Here is a 12,403-nt window from a genome sequence, read left to right on the forward strand (position 1 = left end):
GAGCCATGTCTTTTGCACCTCTGTGTCCCCATGCATACCCTACCCCATGCCTTGCAGACAGTAGGTACTCCACGCGTTTTCCATGAAGATTAAGGAGTGGTCCCTCACCCCTCTCCACTACCACTGCAAGGACAGACCCAGAGGAAGACAGGAGCCCTGGAAACATCCATTAGTGGGACTAAGGGGAGAAGCAGAGGGGGAAAGTGCCCAGCACTCCTGCCTTCCAGCAGAGCCAGCCCCCAGCTCCCCACGCCCTTCTAGGAGACACCTCCCCAGGGTACCCTCCCCACCAAAGACTGGGAGGTCAGTTGTCAGGCTAGGCTCTCAGGAAGGAATTCCCCTCTCTTCAAGCCTCCAGTCCAAATTCCACTCTAGGGAGAGCCAATGAAAGGCAGGACTCAGACAGGAGAGAAAGGCACCAAGCATGGGGCTCCTGAAGGTCCCCTCCCTCTGATGCTTGCCTGGGTGCCCCGCTCAGAGACACCATCAATTCCCCCTCCTCCCACCGCGTTCCCTACCATGGGTTGGAAGTTATCTTACCACAGAGTGGTTAAGCCCTGGCCTTTGGAACCCAACACCTGGATTCAAATCCTAGCTCCTTCACATATGAGCTGTGTGGCCAAGGGCCAGTTACTTCACTTCTCTGAACTCCCTATCCCCTTGGTCATTAGGCCTACAGACTCAGAATCCAGGCCTCCTGGTTGTTTCTGGGCTCTGACTCTCGAAACAGACTATCTGGGTTCAAATCCCAGCTCTAATCCGTGCTTAACCTCTCTGCCGCAGGATCTTTATCTGTAAGGTGGGGACAATAATAGTACGTACCCACCATCTAGCATTATTGTGAGAATTAGCTGAGCGAGTTTATGCAGTGTGCTCAGATCAGACTCGGCAGACAATTAGCACCCACTAAGTATTGGCTATCATTAGCAATAGCTGATAAGCTTGGAACGTACCTTGCACCGCACCTTGCACCTTGCACCATCCCTGGCAGGTAGTAAGAGCTCACTAAATAGAAGCTATGATTACCTTCACCCCCACTAGACTATCCTGGGCCTGGAGATGGGTTCTGGGTCATATCCATCTTTGATTCCCCAGCAGCCAGCATGGGGCCTGGCACCAAGCTCAATGAAGACCTGCCAGGAGGACCAGAAGATCCAGGAGGGTGTGGGGTGGCACGAGCCCCTCATCAGGGAGAAGAGGAACCGAGGTGTCGGGGAAGAGAAAACAGAGCAGAGGGAGAAAGGCCAAGGCAGAGAGATAAGCAAGTGAAGTGAGTGAGAAAAGGAACAGGAGAGGCTGTGGCGGAGAGAGATAAGGAGGAAGGATGGAGAAGGCGAGGGTCGACGAAAATGCCCAGGGAGGCAGGGAGACCCGGGGAGAAGCGCTGGGCAAGGCCAGGGACGCTGCAGGGGAGCCGAGCCGGGAGAGGGGCGCAAGACCTGGCGCTGGGCGGGACGCGCGGGCAGGGTGCGGGAGGGGCTGAGGGCCGCCCCCACTGCCTCCCCGCCTTGGAGCTGGGGCCAGGCGGCCGGAGATTGGCTGGGGCGCACGGCGAGGCCCGGGCTGGAGCCCCGAGGTGGGAGGCGCCAGGATTAGTCCGGGCGCCCGGAGCGCAGGCTGCCACCCACCTGGGCGACCTCCGCGGCGGCGGCGGCTGGGTAGAGTCAGGGCCGGGGGCGCACGCCGGGGCACCTGGGCCGCCGGGCACCGAGCGTCGGGGGGCTGCGCGTCGCGCGCCTGGAGAGGGCGCAGCCATGCGGGCAGCGGCAGGGGGCGCGCGGACGGCCGCGCTGGCGCTGCTGCTGGGGGCGCTGCACTGGGCGCCGGCGCGCGGCGAGGAGTACGACTACTATGGCTGGCAGGCCGAGCCGCTGCACGGCCGCTCCTACTCCAAGCCGCCGCAGTGCCTTGACATCCCTGCCGACCTGCCGCTCTGCCACACGGTGGGCTACAAGCGCATGCGGCTGCCCAACCTGCTGGAGCACGAGAGCCTAGCCGAAGTGAAGCAGCAGGCGAGCAGCTGGCTGCCGCTGCTGGCCAAGCGCTGCCACTCGGATACGCAGGTCTTCCTGTGCTCGCTTTTTGCGCCCGTCTGTCTCGACCGGCCCATCTACCCGTGCCGCTCGCTGTGCGAGGCCGTGCGCGCCGGCTGCGCGCCGCTCATGGAGGCCTACGGCTTCCCCTGGCCCGAGATGCTGCACTGCCACAAGTTCCCCCTGGACAACGACCTCTGCATCGCCGTGCAGTTCGGGCACCTGCCCGCCACCGCGCCTCCAGGTAGCGCCGCCGCCGCCGTCCCCGCGCGCTCCGACGGCCCTGCAGCTCCCCTAGCACAGCTCTGCGAACCCCCGAAGAGGTTCAGCTCCCCCACCGCGCACACACACACACACACACACACACACACACACACACACACGCTGTCGTAGCTCAGCCCAGCGCCCCCAGAATTATCTCCTGCAGTCTTCCGCCTTCCCACCTCCCCAGGGAGTGGCAGCGTAGTGCCTCCCTGCGGCTCCAGACCTGGCTCTCGTTCCCTGGAAACCCCTAGCACCCCTCTCAGTACCCACCCAACCAAGCTGCTGACAATCCCCCAGTGCCGTCCCCCAATCCTGGGAAGTCCTGATAAATGCTTTATGACCCCTCTCAGCCCAAGAATGCCTGGGGTCGTTAAACAATGCCTTTCACCTGGATCCCGAGGCACCAAAGCAAGCATCACCCCCACCCCGTGTTGGGACCTTGGGAAGAGAGGAGAGGTGAGGGACGGGATGTGGGGAAAGACTGGGGACTAAGAATGTTCCTGGACTATGATCTGCGTCCGTTTTCTGTACCTGGAACCCTAAGATCTCCACCCTCTTCCCCGGTTCCCCTGGCTGGGAGTCATTTGGGTAAGGCTCAGTGCGGAAGGAAGAGCAGATTAGGCTCTGCCCCTAAAGAGAAGCCCTTAGGCAAGTTGCTTGACTTCACTGAGCCTCAGTTTCCCCATCCATAAAATAGGAAGCCATCCCAGGCTCATGAAACCTATGAGATCCTAAGTCCCTCCTCCCACCCACACCCTCAGTCCCCTGAACCCTAATTTCTCCCTGGTCTCAGCCTCCCCTTTTCTGTACTGGTCCACATAGCTCTTCCAGGCTGGCCCCATGCCCTCTCCCCCTTCCTCCCTGTCTGCTGTCAGACTTGAGTAACCGCTCTGGGCCTCGGTTCCCTTTTCTCCAAAATAGGAATAAGGGCTGGGCACGGTGGTTCACACCTGTAATCCCAGCACTTTAGGAGGCCAAGGTGGGTGAATCACTTGAGGTCAGGAATTCTAGACCAGCCTGGCTAACATGGTGAAACCCCGTCTCTACTGAAAATACAAAAATTAGCCAGGCGCGGTGGCACACGCCTGTAATCTCAGCTACTCGGGAGGCTGAGACAGAAGAATCGCTTAAACCTGGGAGGCGGAAGTTACAGTGAGCTGAGATTAGAGAGCCACTGCACTCCAGTCTGGGTGACAGAGCAAGACTACGTCTCAAAAATAAAATAGGAATAAGAATCCCTACTTCATAGGCTGAGGATGAGAGGAGATAAAATTTAAAAGACAATGCACATCATGGCTGCAGCCGCCAGGGTCGTGGGGCAGTCACTATGCCCACCTGGCAATTTTGTCACTGCACAGCCTGTCTGGTGATTGTCAATCACTCTGTGAGCAGGTAGTGATATGATTGCCATCATCCCATTTCCTGATAAGGAAGTAGAGGCTAGGCAAGGGGAAGTGGCTGGTCAGTGAGGAAGCCTGCACCCCAAGTGGCTCTTGGAACTCCAATCCCCTCACCAACTGTCCCCCAACCCCACCCCACTTTCTCTCTTCAGTGACCAAGATCTGCGCCCAGTGTGAGATGGAGCACAGCGCTGACGGCCTCATGGAGCAGATGTGCTCCAGTGACTTTGGTGAGTGTGGGGCCCACGCTGCCACTGCCCCATCATCACCCCCAGCCCCTCTTTCTTGCCACACACGGGAACATCCATGTCCACATCCATCACAGTGAATCCCAACAGTTTTTGCATCATGGCTCCCGTTTGGAAGCCAGTGATAACCATAAACCCTTTCCCAAGAGAAATGTACCTCTTTCTGCATCATCTCAGGACCATCATAAGTCCCTCAAGGCCATGGGCCTTGGGCCTCAGAAACCACCCCGGCCAGGGCTCCCACAGCCCTCCCTTGGTGTCGTTTTCAGAGGACCCTCCATGACTGGATCATCTCTGTGGATAGTGCAGGCTTAGCCCAGAGATGGATGGAGCCAGGTGGGGAGTGATGGCTCTAGGATGGAAGTGGAGCACCCTTGTCCATGGGTACCTCCACCTGGGACTCAGCACACCTCCTGCCAGCAGAGCTGTGGTCATCTGTCCCCACAGCTTCATCCCAGAGCCTTCCCATTTTCTGGGACAACCCAGCCAAGTTTGGTCAGGACCTGGCTCACACATGGGCCACGCAGTCCAGTGTGTGATCTTTGCCAAGTCAGTTCCCTGTTTTGTGTCTTAGCCTCCCTGTCTATAAAAAAAAAGAAAAAAGGAAAGGATAATGAAGTCCTTTCTTCAGAGGAGTCTTTTATGTTGGTAGCCTGTTTGGAAAGAGAATACTGCTATTCCTAGGGGTGTATGTATGTGTCAGAGAGAGAAAGAGAGGGGGAAGGGGACATAAAGAGAAGGAACAAGATTTTATGACAATTTCCTGCCAAGAGTGGGCAGAGTTATTCTCTGACTTCTCTCTGGCCCCACAGAGATGGGGGCCCAGAAGCCTGAAGAAGGGAGAGACCAGCCCGAGGGACTCCCCACCCCACCCTGAGGCTCAGGACTCCTTAGGCTCTCTACGTCCACTGCAGGGTGACCTGCACCATGGCTCTCTGGCCACAGACCCTGCCTTCATCCTAGCCCCCCAAAGGAAAGGAGTTAGGGTCTCAGTGCCTCCAGCCACACCCCCTGCCCCACTCCTAAACATAGCACAAACACACTCCCACCCACTGTACAATCTCTCTCACACACACAAACACATTACTGTACAGTGGTGTGTTCACACCAGCAAGAGCTGAACTGTGTGAATCTATTCCCAGCTCCACGCCCAGTCATGCAGTCAGTTGTAGTGGGAGTATTTACCCCATGGATGTCAATGAATGCAAAGCAGGGCTCCCTGTCCACAGAGCCGGCTGTTAAATATTTGCCAGCCCATCACTGTTCCAACCACACTCACTGTGTATGCATGCACACACATATACACACCCCATATATACTCCATACCATACACTCACACACAGCCAGAAATCCCAATGGGAATCATCCCCAGAGATCAGGAAGTCCAGCCTCCCTCCATCACAATGATCCCCTTCCAAGCAGTCGGCCCCAGTCCCATCCACTCCTTATCCCCCTCCCTGGGGAGCCCCACACGCTGCTCCATCAAGAGCTCTCCACCCTGCCTTTGGTGTCTCAGAAGGGCTTGGACTCTCGACTCTCACAGGTCACAAGCTCTCTACCCCTCATTTCCCCTCTCCTGTACCTTGAGGATGAAACGTGATGTTGTCCGTGAGAGTGCAGCATGATAAGTGCTTCATAAATATGAAAATGTGCCCTACGAGCTCCATCCTTCCAAGCCCTGCAGGACATCAGGCTCCCCAAGCCCTAAGGTCCAGAACACACCAACTCTGGGCCCACCAGCATCCCACGCAGATCTGACCATTCCCAACTTGCCCCTGTACTTTCTTCCCACAGTGGTCAAAATGCGCATCAAGGAGATCAAGATAGAGAATGGGGACCGGAAGTTGGTTGGAGCCCAGAAAAAGAAGAAGCTGCTCAAGCCGGGCCCCCTGAAGCGCAAGGACACCAAGCGGCTGGTGCTGCACATGAAGAACGGCGCGGGCTGCCCCTGCCCGCAGCTGGACAGCCTGGCGGGCAGCTTCCTGGTCATGGGCCGCAAAGTGGATGGACAGCTGCTGCTCATGGCCGTCTACCGCTGGGACAAGAAGAATAAGGAGATGAAGTTTGCGGTCAAATTCATGTTCTCCTACCCCTGCTCCCTCTACTACCCTTTCTTCTACGGGGCAGCAGAGCCCCACTAAAGGGCACTCCTCCCTGCCCTGCCAGCTGTGCCTTGCTTGCCCTCTGGCCCCGCCCCAACTTCCAGGCTGACCCGGCCCTACCAGAGGGTGTTTTCACGAATGCTGTTACTGGCACAGGGCCCAAGGGATGGGCACGGAGCCCAGGCTGTCCTTTTTGACCCAGGGGTCCTGGGGTCCCTGGGATGTTGGGCTTCCTCTCTCAGGAGCAGGGCTTCTTCATCTGGGAGAAGACCCCAGGGTCTCAGAAAGCAGGCAGGGGAGGAGAGGGTGAGGGAAGGGTGGAGGGGCTCAAGGCACCCTGAGGCAAAGGTTTCAGAGTAGATGGTGGTGTCAGCTCCAGCTCCCCTCTGTCGGTGGTGGGGCCTCACCTTGAAGAGGGAAGTCTCAATATTAGGCTAAGCTATTTGGGAGACAGTTCTCCCCACCGCCCCTGTATGTGTCATCCTAGCCCCCCAAAGGAAAGGAGTTAGGGTCTCAGTGCCTCCAGCCACACCCCCCTGCCTTCCCCAGCTTGCCCATTTCCCTGCCCCAAGGCCCAGAGCGCCCCCCAGACTGGAGAGCAAGCCTAGCCCAGCCTCGGCATAGACCCCCCTCCGGTCCGCCCGCAGCTCGCTTCCCGGGGTTCATTCCTCAGCCTCTGCTTCTCCCTTTTATCCCGATAAGTTATTGCTACTGCTGTGAGGCCATAGGTACTAGACAACCAATACATGCAAGGTTGGGTTTTCTAATTTTTTTAACTTTTTAATTAAATCAAAGAAAACAATAATTGGTTTAGACCAGGTGGTTTCTTTGTCAGCTGGTTCCCAAGAGGTTGGGGGAGAGGGAGGTTTAGAATGGAGCTTCAGAAAGAAGCCCCTATCTTAACCCATGGCCTGGCCACATAGACCTCCTTGGAATGCCTAAGAAAAGCAAGACCTGTGTTTTTGTAGTACATAGCAAGGGTCACCCTGTCATTCTGACCGCTAAGTGAGGGATGGAGATGGCCGTTCTTTTGTCCCTGAGGAGGAATGGAGGTGCCAAGTTCCCCAGCTTTCTCCTACAGTCAGAAGACTCCCATGATCCTGCAGCAGCTCCCCGAGGAGGTCAGGGCCCGATCGGAGGAGTCCAAGAAGGTGGGGCCACAGGGAACTATCGTGAAAAGCCTGAGGCCGAAGACGTGTCACACCTCCCCTTCGGTTTTCACACACCGAGGACACTGCTCCTTACCTGTCCCTGGTCCAGCAGCATGAGCATCACCTGGGAGCTGGTTAGAAAGGCAGCATCTGGCCGGGGGCGCGGTTGCTCATGCCCGTAATTCCAGCAGCTTGGGAGGCTGAAGTGGGAGGATCCCTTAAGCCCAGGAGTTCAAGACCAGCCTGGGCAACATAGTGAGACCCTAACTCAACAACAACAACAAAGAAATGCAGACCTGCTGTATCTGAATCTGCATTTGAACACATAAACATTAGAATCATCTAGGGAGCTTTTACAGAATCCTGCACCCTACTCTAATGCAATTAAATCAGAATCTCTGTAGGGTGTCCAGGAGTTGGTGTTTTTAGATGCTCCCTGGGGTGATGTGTAGCCAGGATTGAGAACTACTATCTAGATAAGGTGACAACTGAGACAGGGAGAGGGCAAGGGGCTGAGGGGGTGCCCCAGTGGGCTCAGAGCAGATGGAGGCTGCTGCCTTGAGGTGGATAGGCAGGGAGCGGAGACAGCTTGGGAGACGAGAAGCCACCCCCACTCTAATGGGCAGACTATGGACAGGGCAGTGCCAGGAAGGAGCTCCCTGGGCGGGGGGTCTGTCAGCAGATGCCAGATGTACCCAGAGCAGGGGGCTGGGGCACCCCCTGAGGGGCTCTCCCCACCAGTGGGGGTAAAGCTGGGATGCTGTCCAGTCAAGGCCTGGTGTTCCTCCAAGACAAAGGAGCCTCGTTCTCTGGAGCTGAGGAAAGCCTTGGCTTCCGCTCCCAGAGGCGAACGTCACCTCAGGGAAATGACTCCAGAGGGGCCAGGGGCTGAGTTCTGCTGTGGGCCATGAGCACGCATTCCCCTGAGGTCTCGCTAGCAGGTGGTCCAACAGCACGCCCATAAATCACCCCGGGCAGGCAGGTGGCCTCACCGCAGGTCAGCAGCCGCACAGGCCGCCTTGTTCCTCCCTCACCCACCCGCGCCCAAACCCTGCCCAGCACACCTGGCTCCCTGAATCTGCGCCTTGTCTCCCAGCCTCCTACCCTGACCAAATGTTTATGGACACTTCTGTGGTCAACCAGGACCAGGGATGATTTTCCATGGCACACACAGGACTGGGTCTGCCCTGGCTGAAGTACTATGCTGACTTCTGCCAGATGCTGGCAGCCGTGGGGCAGCAGGGAGAGGGGAGGACTCCCTTAGTCCATCCCGTGAAGCCCAGGAAGGCACTCCCCTACCCCCACAAGGAGTCAGGGCCCAGCTTGAAACATCTGCTGTCCCCCAACATCTGCTGTCAGACTCACCAAGAATCTCTTTTCTGGGACCAAGAAGAATCTTCCCAAAGACCAGGGAGGTCCTTCCAGGCTCGAGCCCCACCCTTCATTCCCTTCAGTCACACAAGGCTCCCTCCCGCTGGCTGGAGACCCAGCAGCTGTGCTGTCCCAAGAGCACCTGCGTGCAGTGAATGATGCGGCCCCCAACCACACATAACAGAAACCCCAGGAACCAAAACCCCAGCTTCTCCACACAAGAGGGGTGGAGGTGGACAGGTGGGAGGTCTATGTCCAACTGCCTTCCTGCTCTGCCATGGGGTGACATTTGCTCTCGTGGTTATAGACAATGCCTCCTTCCAACTTCACCGCATTCCAGACAGCAAGGCGGGGAAGGGCGAGGAGCACAGCTTGTCAGCTGCCCCTGGCCCCTTTGATCAGGAAAACAGAAATTTCCCCAGCAATCCCACCTAGTAGATTTCCACTTCTAGCTCACTGGCCAAAACTAAGTCACATGGCCACCCCTAGGTGCAAGAGAGCAAAGGAAGTCAAGCTTTTTCAGCTGGGGACAAAATCAGAGTTCTAATAGAGAACAGGACAGACTGGAGAGGAGGCAGCTGAACACTCCAGGTTGGGGTGAGAAGAGGCAGATACAGTCCAGTCCTGGCTTCTAATCCTGTGACTTAGTGACTGCGTGACATCGGGAATAGTGCCCAGCTGTAAAATGGAGTAAAAATGTCTACTTCACAGGGTTGCTGAGGGTTAAGTGGGAAAATGCATGAAAAGTACAACACATAGCATGTAGATGTCCATTAAATAGTAATGAGTATTTTTATTAACCAAAAGCCATGACCTAGCAGTGCCTGTCCATAGTAGGTGCTCAGTAAAATTCCTAACTGATTAATTAATCAACTAAGAAACAATACTGGCAGGAAGGCAGGGAAAAGACAAGAGTATCTTATCTAAAAGCCAGAACACTACTTTCAGAAGAGAGCTAGAACCTACATTTGGGGTTTTGCTTCAGAAATACAGGTGGTGGTGTAAGCCAGTATCAAGCCAGTATCAATAAATATCAAGGCCATGATGGGTGGCAGGCACTACTCAAAACACTTTTGCATTCTCTGATCTTTTCTCTTTTTTCCTTTTTTTTTTTTTTTTTTTTTTTTTTTTTTTTGAGACAGGGTCTCACTGTGTTGCCCGGGCTAAACACAGTATTACAATCGTGGCTCACTGTATTCTCAACCTGCCAGGCTCAAGCGATCCCACTGCCTCAGCCTCCCAAGTAGCTGGGACCACAGGAGCATGCCACTATGCCTGGCTAATTTCTTATTTTTTGTAGAGTTGAAGTCTCATTATGTTGCCCAGGCTGCTCTCAAAACTCCTGGACACAAGCAATCCTCCCTCCTTGGCCTCCCAAAGTGGTGGGATTACAGGCATGAGCCACTGTGCCTCACCCAGCTTTTGCATTCTAATTTAAGCCTCCCAACAGCCATTTCAGGTAGTGGCATTTCAGTGATGGTGGCTGAGGCTCAGAGAGGTTAAGGAACTTGTTGGAGGTCACACAGCTTGCACATGGCAGTGCTAGAATTTGACTTCATGCTCTTAACCACTATACTACTGTCGGTAGTGGCAAAGCCAAGGTCGGGGGGTGCAGGCAGCCATGCTTCTGCCAGCCTGCCTCACAGGAAGATTTCTGGGAGCCCTGTTCCAATCCCACTCCAAGGATCCTGACAGAGGCAGAGGAGCCAGTGGCTTTTCTCCTAATTCCCAAAGACAGCCCACCCCCAACCCCTTCTCCCCTCTCAGCCCTGCCAGCATCCAGCCTTAGGTCTCCACAAAGGAAGCTCACATCCCACAACTGTTTAGTCGGCTGTAATCCTGGCTGAAGTTCACTCCTGGGGAAATGCAACGTGGGGGATGGTTGCTGCTGGAATGTGTGTGGCTGGGACCCCATGTCCCAGCCCAGACAGCAGGCTGTGCTGGGGCTGTGAAGAACACAGGCAGCCAGGGGAATCCGGAATCCCCAGCCCCCAGCTGTGCCAGAGAATGGAATGTGCTGCTCTGGGGTGTTGAAACATACCCAACCAGGCCGGAGGTGGGGTTGCTGGGAGCTGGGGGAGCTCCGGCCACAAGGCTGCCTCTGTTCTTGAGGCTGAGCCTGCTTCGCTAGGGCTGGGGGTGGGAGGGAGGAGAGGAGAGAGGCCATGCTTAGTGGGTAGGCCTTCTTGTTAGCTCAGTGGCTAGCTCCTGGAGCCAGTGGGGGCCAGGCAGACAGAGGGGAGGGTGACACCCAGGATTGCTCTGTTCCTCCAAAGTTTCTCTTATGAGGCCTCTACAAGCGCACGTGGCATAATTCACATCCCGGCTCCACGACTTACTAGCTATGTGACCTTGGGCAGGTTCCCTAACCTCCCCACACCTCCTTTTATTCATCAGTTAAACAGAGTTAACAACAGAACCTACTTTTGGAGACTGTCATGAGGTCTCGATGAGACGATGCACTCAGCATGGTGCCTGGCACAGGTGCTCCATCCATGTAGGTGTTACCCTGAGGGCCACCAGCTGTAAGACAGATGCTGGGCCAGGGCCTCTCTTAGGGGGAGCCTCAAAGGTTCCAGGGAGACAAGGGGATGAAGACAGAACTTCATATGGCTTCAGCCCCAAGGGCTGAAAATCCTGAAGATCCCAGAAACCACTGCCAGCTCAAGGTCGGCCATGGCTCACAGGAGGCTGCTCAACACAACCAACCACAAAAAGGATCGGCAGAGCCCTCAGCCCACACCAGGCTGTGGGAGCTGGAGCCCCAGACCTGTCCCAGCAGACGCCAGGGCTGCAGCAGAGTCTGGTTCCCCATCCCCTCCCTCAGGGACCTGAGAACAAATTTTTTTTTTTTCAAACATGGACAGTTTGTCTTCCAGGCCACCCGTGTGCAGGTCCTCTCCATGCTGTGGATGCAGCCAGTTGTAAAGCACAATCCCTCCGTGACTTCGCTTCCCAGTGGTACCTGCAATTTAAAGTTATGTCCCCTGCCTACTCTCAGGGGTGCCTCAAGGGGACAAGGCCCTCTAGCGTCCCCTTCTCTAAGGCTGTTACCCAAGGATGGAAACTCATGCTTCTCCCATCTCTGTAATCCATGCCTGCAGGCACAGGCTTCAAGTTACTGCTGTTACGGTCGAGATTTCACCAACATTTGGCATTTTCATTTTCCAAAAATAAAATGCATTGACTGCTCTTCCAAACTACACTCGTGCCTCTCTGATACTCTTCTCTGAAGAATAATCTAAAATTACTCTCTGGTTAAAAAAAAAATAAATCACTGCTCTAAGCCACCCAGGACAGAGCTGTTTGTCCCCTGAAGGTGGCCAGGATGACAGGAGCCAGCGTGTCCAGCATGCCAGGCACCGGGTCCCATGCCTCCTGTGGACTCTCATTTCTCTCACAGCACCCGCACGAGCTATGCATCACCATCAGGTGCACTTTCCAGAGGAGGAAAGCACAGTAAGCCTGGGGGCAGCACCCCATGCCAATGGGCCCCAGCACCGCTCCAACAGATGGTAAAGGAGGCCAAGCATGGAGCTGGGCCACAGCATGCACCAGGCACCACCCTCTATTGCTGCGGGGACTCTGCTCCTACTTCAGGGGAACAGTGCCTACCTCAGAGTTGTTGCGAGCAATAAATGAGATACTGCACGCAAAGCCCTCACCAGTGCCCAGCACCCAGCCACCCACCACCCACCTGCCCCAGCTCAGGGCATGGCTTGCACTTCCCGTCTCACGTCCAATCTTCTTTCCTGCCGCTCTCAGCCTCCCTGAAGGCTGATCCTTTCTGGCTTTCTCAGAGGGATTAGTTAAAATCTTTCCATTGTAAAGCCT

At 55.8% G+C, this 12,403-nt stretch overlaps 1 protein-coding gene across 1 annotated transcript; it reads left to right on the plus strand.

The window, feature by feature from the left end:
- The first annotated feature begins 1,594 nt into the window (after nucleotides 1–1,594).
- SFRP5 (secreted frizzled related protein 5) lies at nucleotides 1,595–6,852 on the plus strand. Its single transcript, XM_032134938.2, has 3 exons — nucleotides 1,595–2,277; nucleotides 3,850–3,927; nucleotides 5,740–6,852. The coding sequence occupies exons 1-3, from the start codon at nucleotides 1,755–1,757 to the stop codon at nucleotides 6,084–6,086; spliced, it is 948 nt and encodes a 315-aa protein (XP_031990829.1). The 5' UTR covers nucleotides 1,595–1,754; the 3' UTR covers nucleotides 6,087–6,852.
- Nucleotides 6,853–12,403: the final 5,551 nt, after the last annotated feature.

The sequence above is a fragment of the Hylobates moloch genome, unplaced genomic scaffold (genome assembly GCF_009828535.3).
Source record: "Hylobates moloch isolate HMO894 unplaced genomic scaffold, HMol_V3 SCAFFOLD_3, whole genome shotgun sequence".
Lineage (NCBI taxonomy): Eukaryota > Metazoa > Chordata > Mammalia > Primates > Hylobatidae > Hylobates > Hylobates moloch.

What these genes read in the sequence shown, in the direction of transcription:
- SFRP5 (XM_032134938.2), top strand. Translation starts at nt 1,755, where the DNA reads ATGCGGGCAGCGGCAGGGGGCGCGCGGACGGCCGCGCTGGCGCTGCTG. An exon ending in GCCCGCCACCGCGCCTCCAG is followed by an intron (nt 2,278 to 3,849) that starts GTAGCGCCGCCG and finishes TTCTCTCTTCAG; the next exon opens with TGACCAAGATCTGCGCCCAG. An exon ending in GATGTGCTCCAGTGACTTTG is followed by an intron (nt 3,928 to 5,739) that starts GTGAGTGTGGGG and finishes TTCTTCCCACAG; the next exon opens with TGGTCAAAATGCGCATCAAG.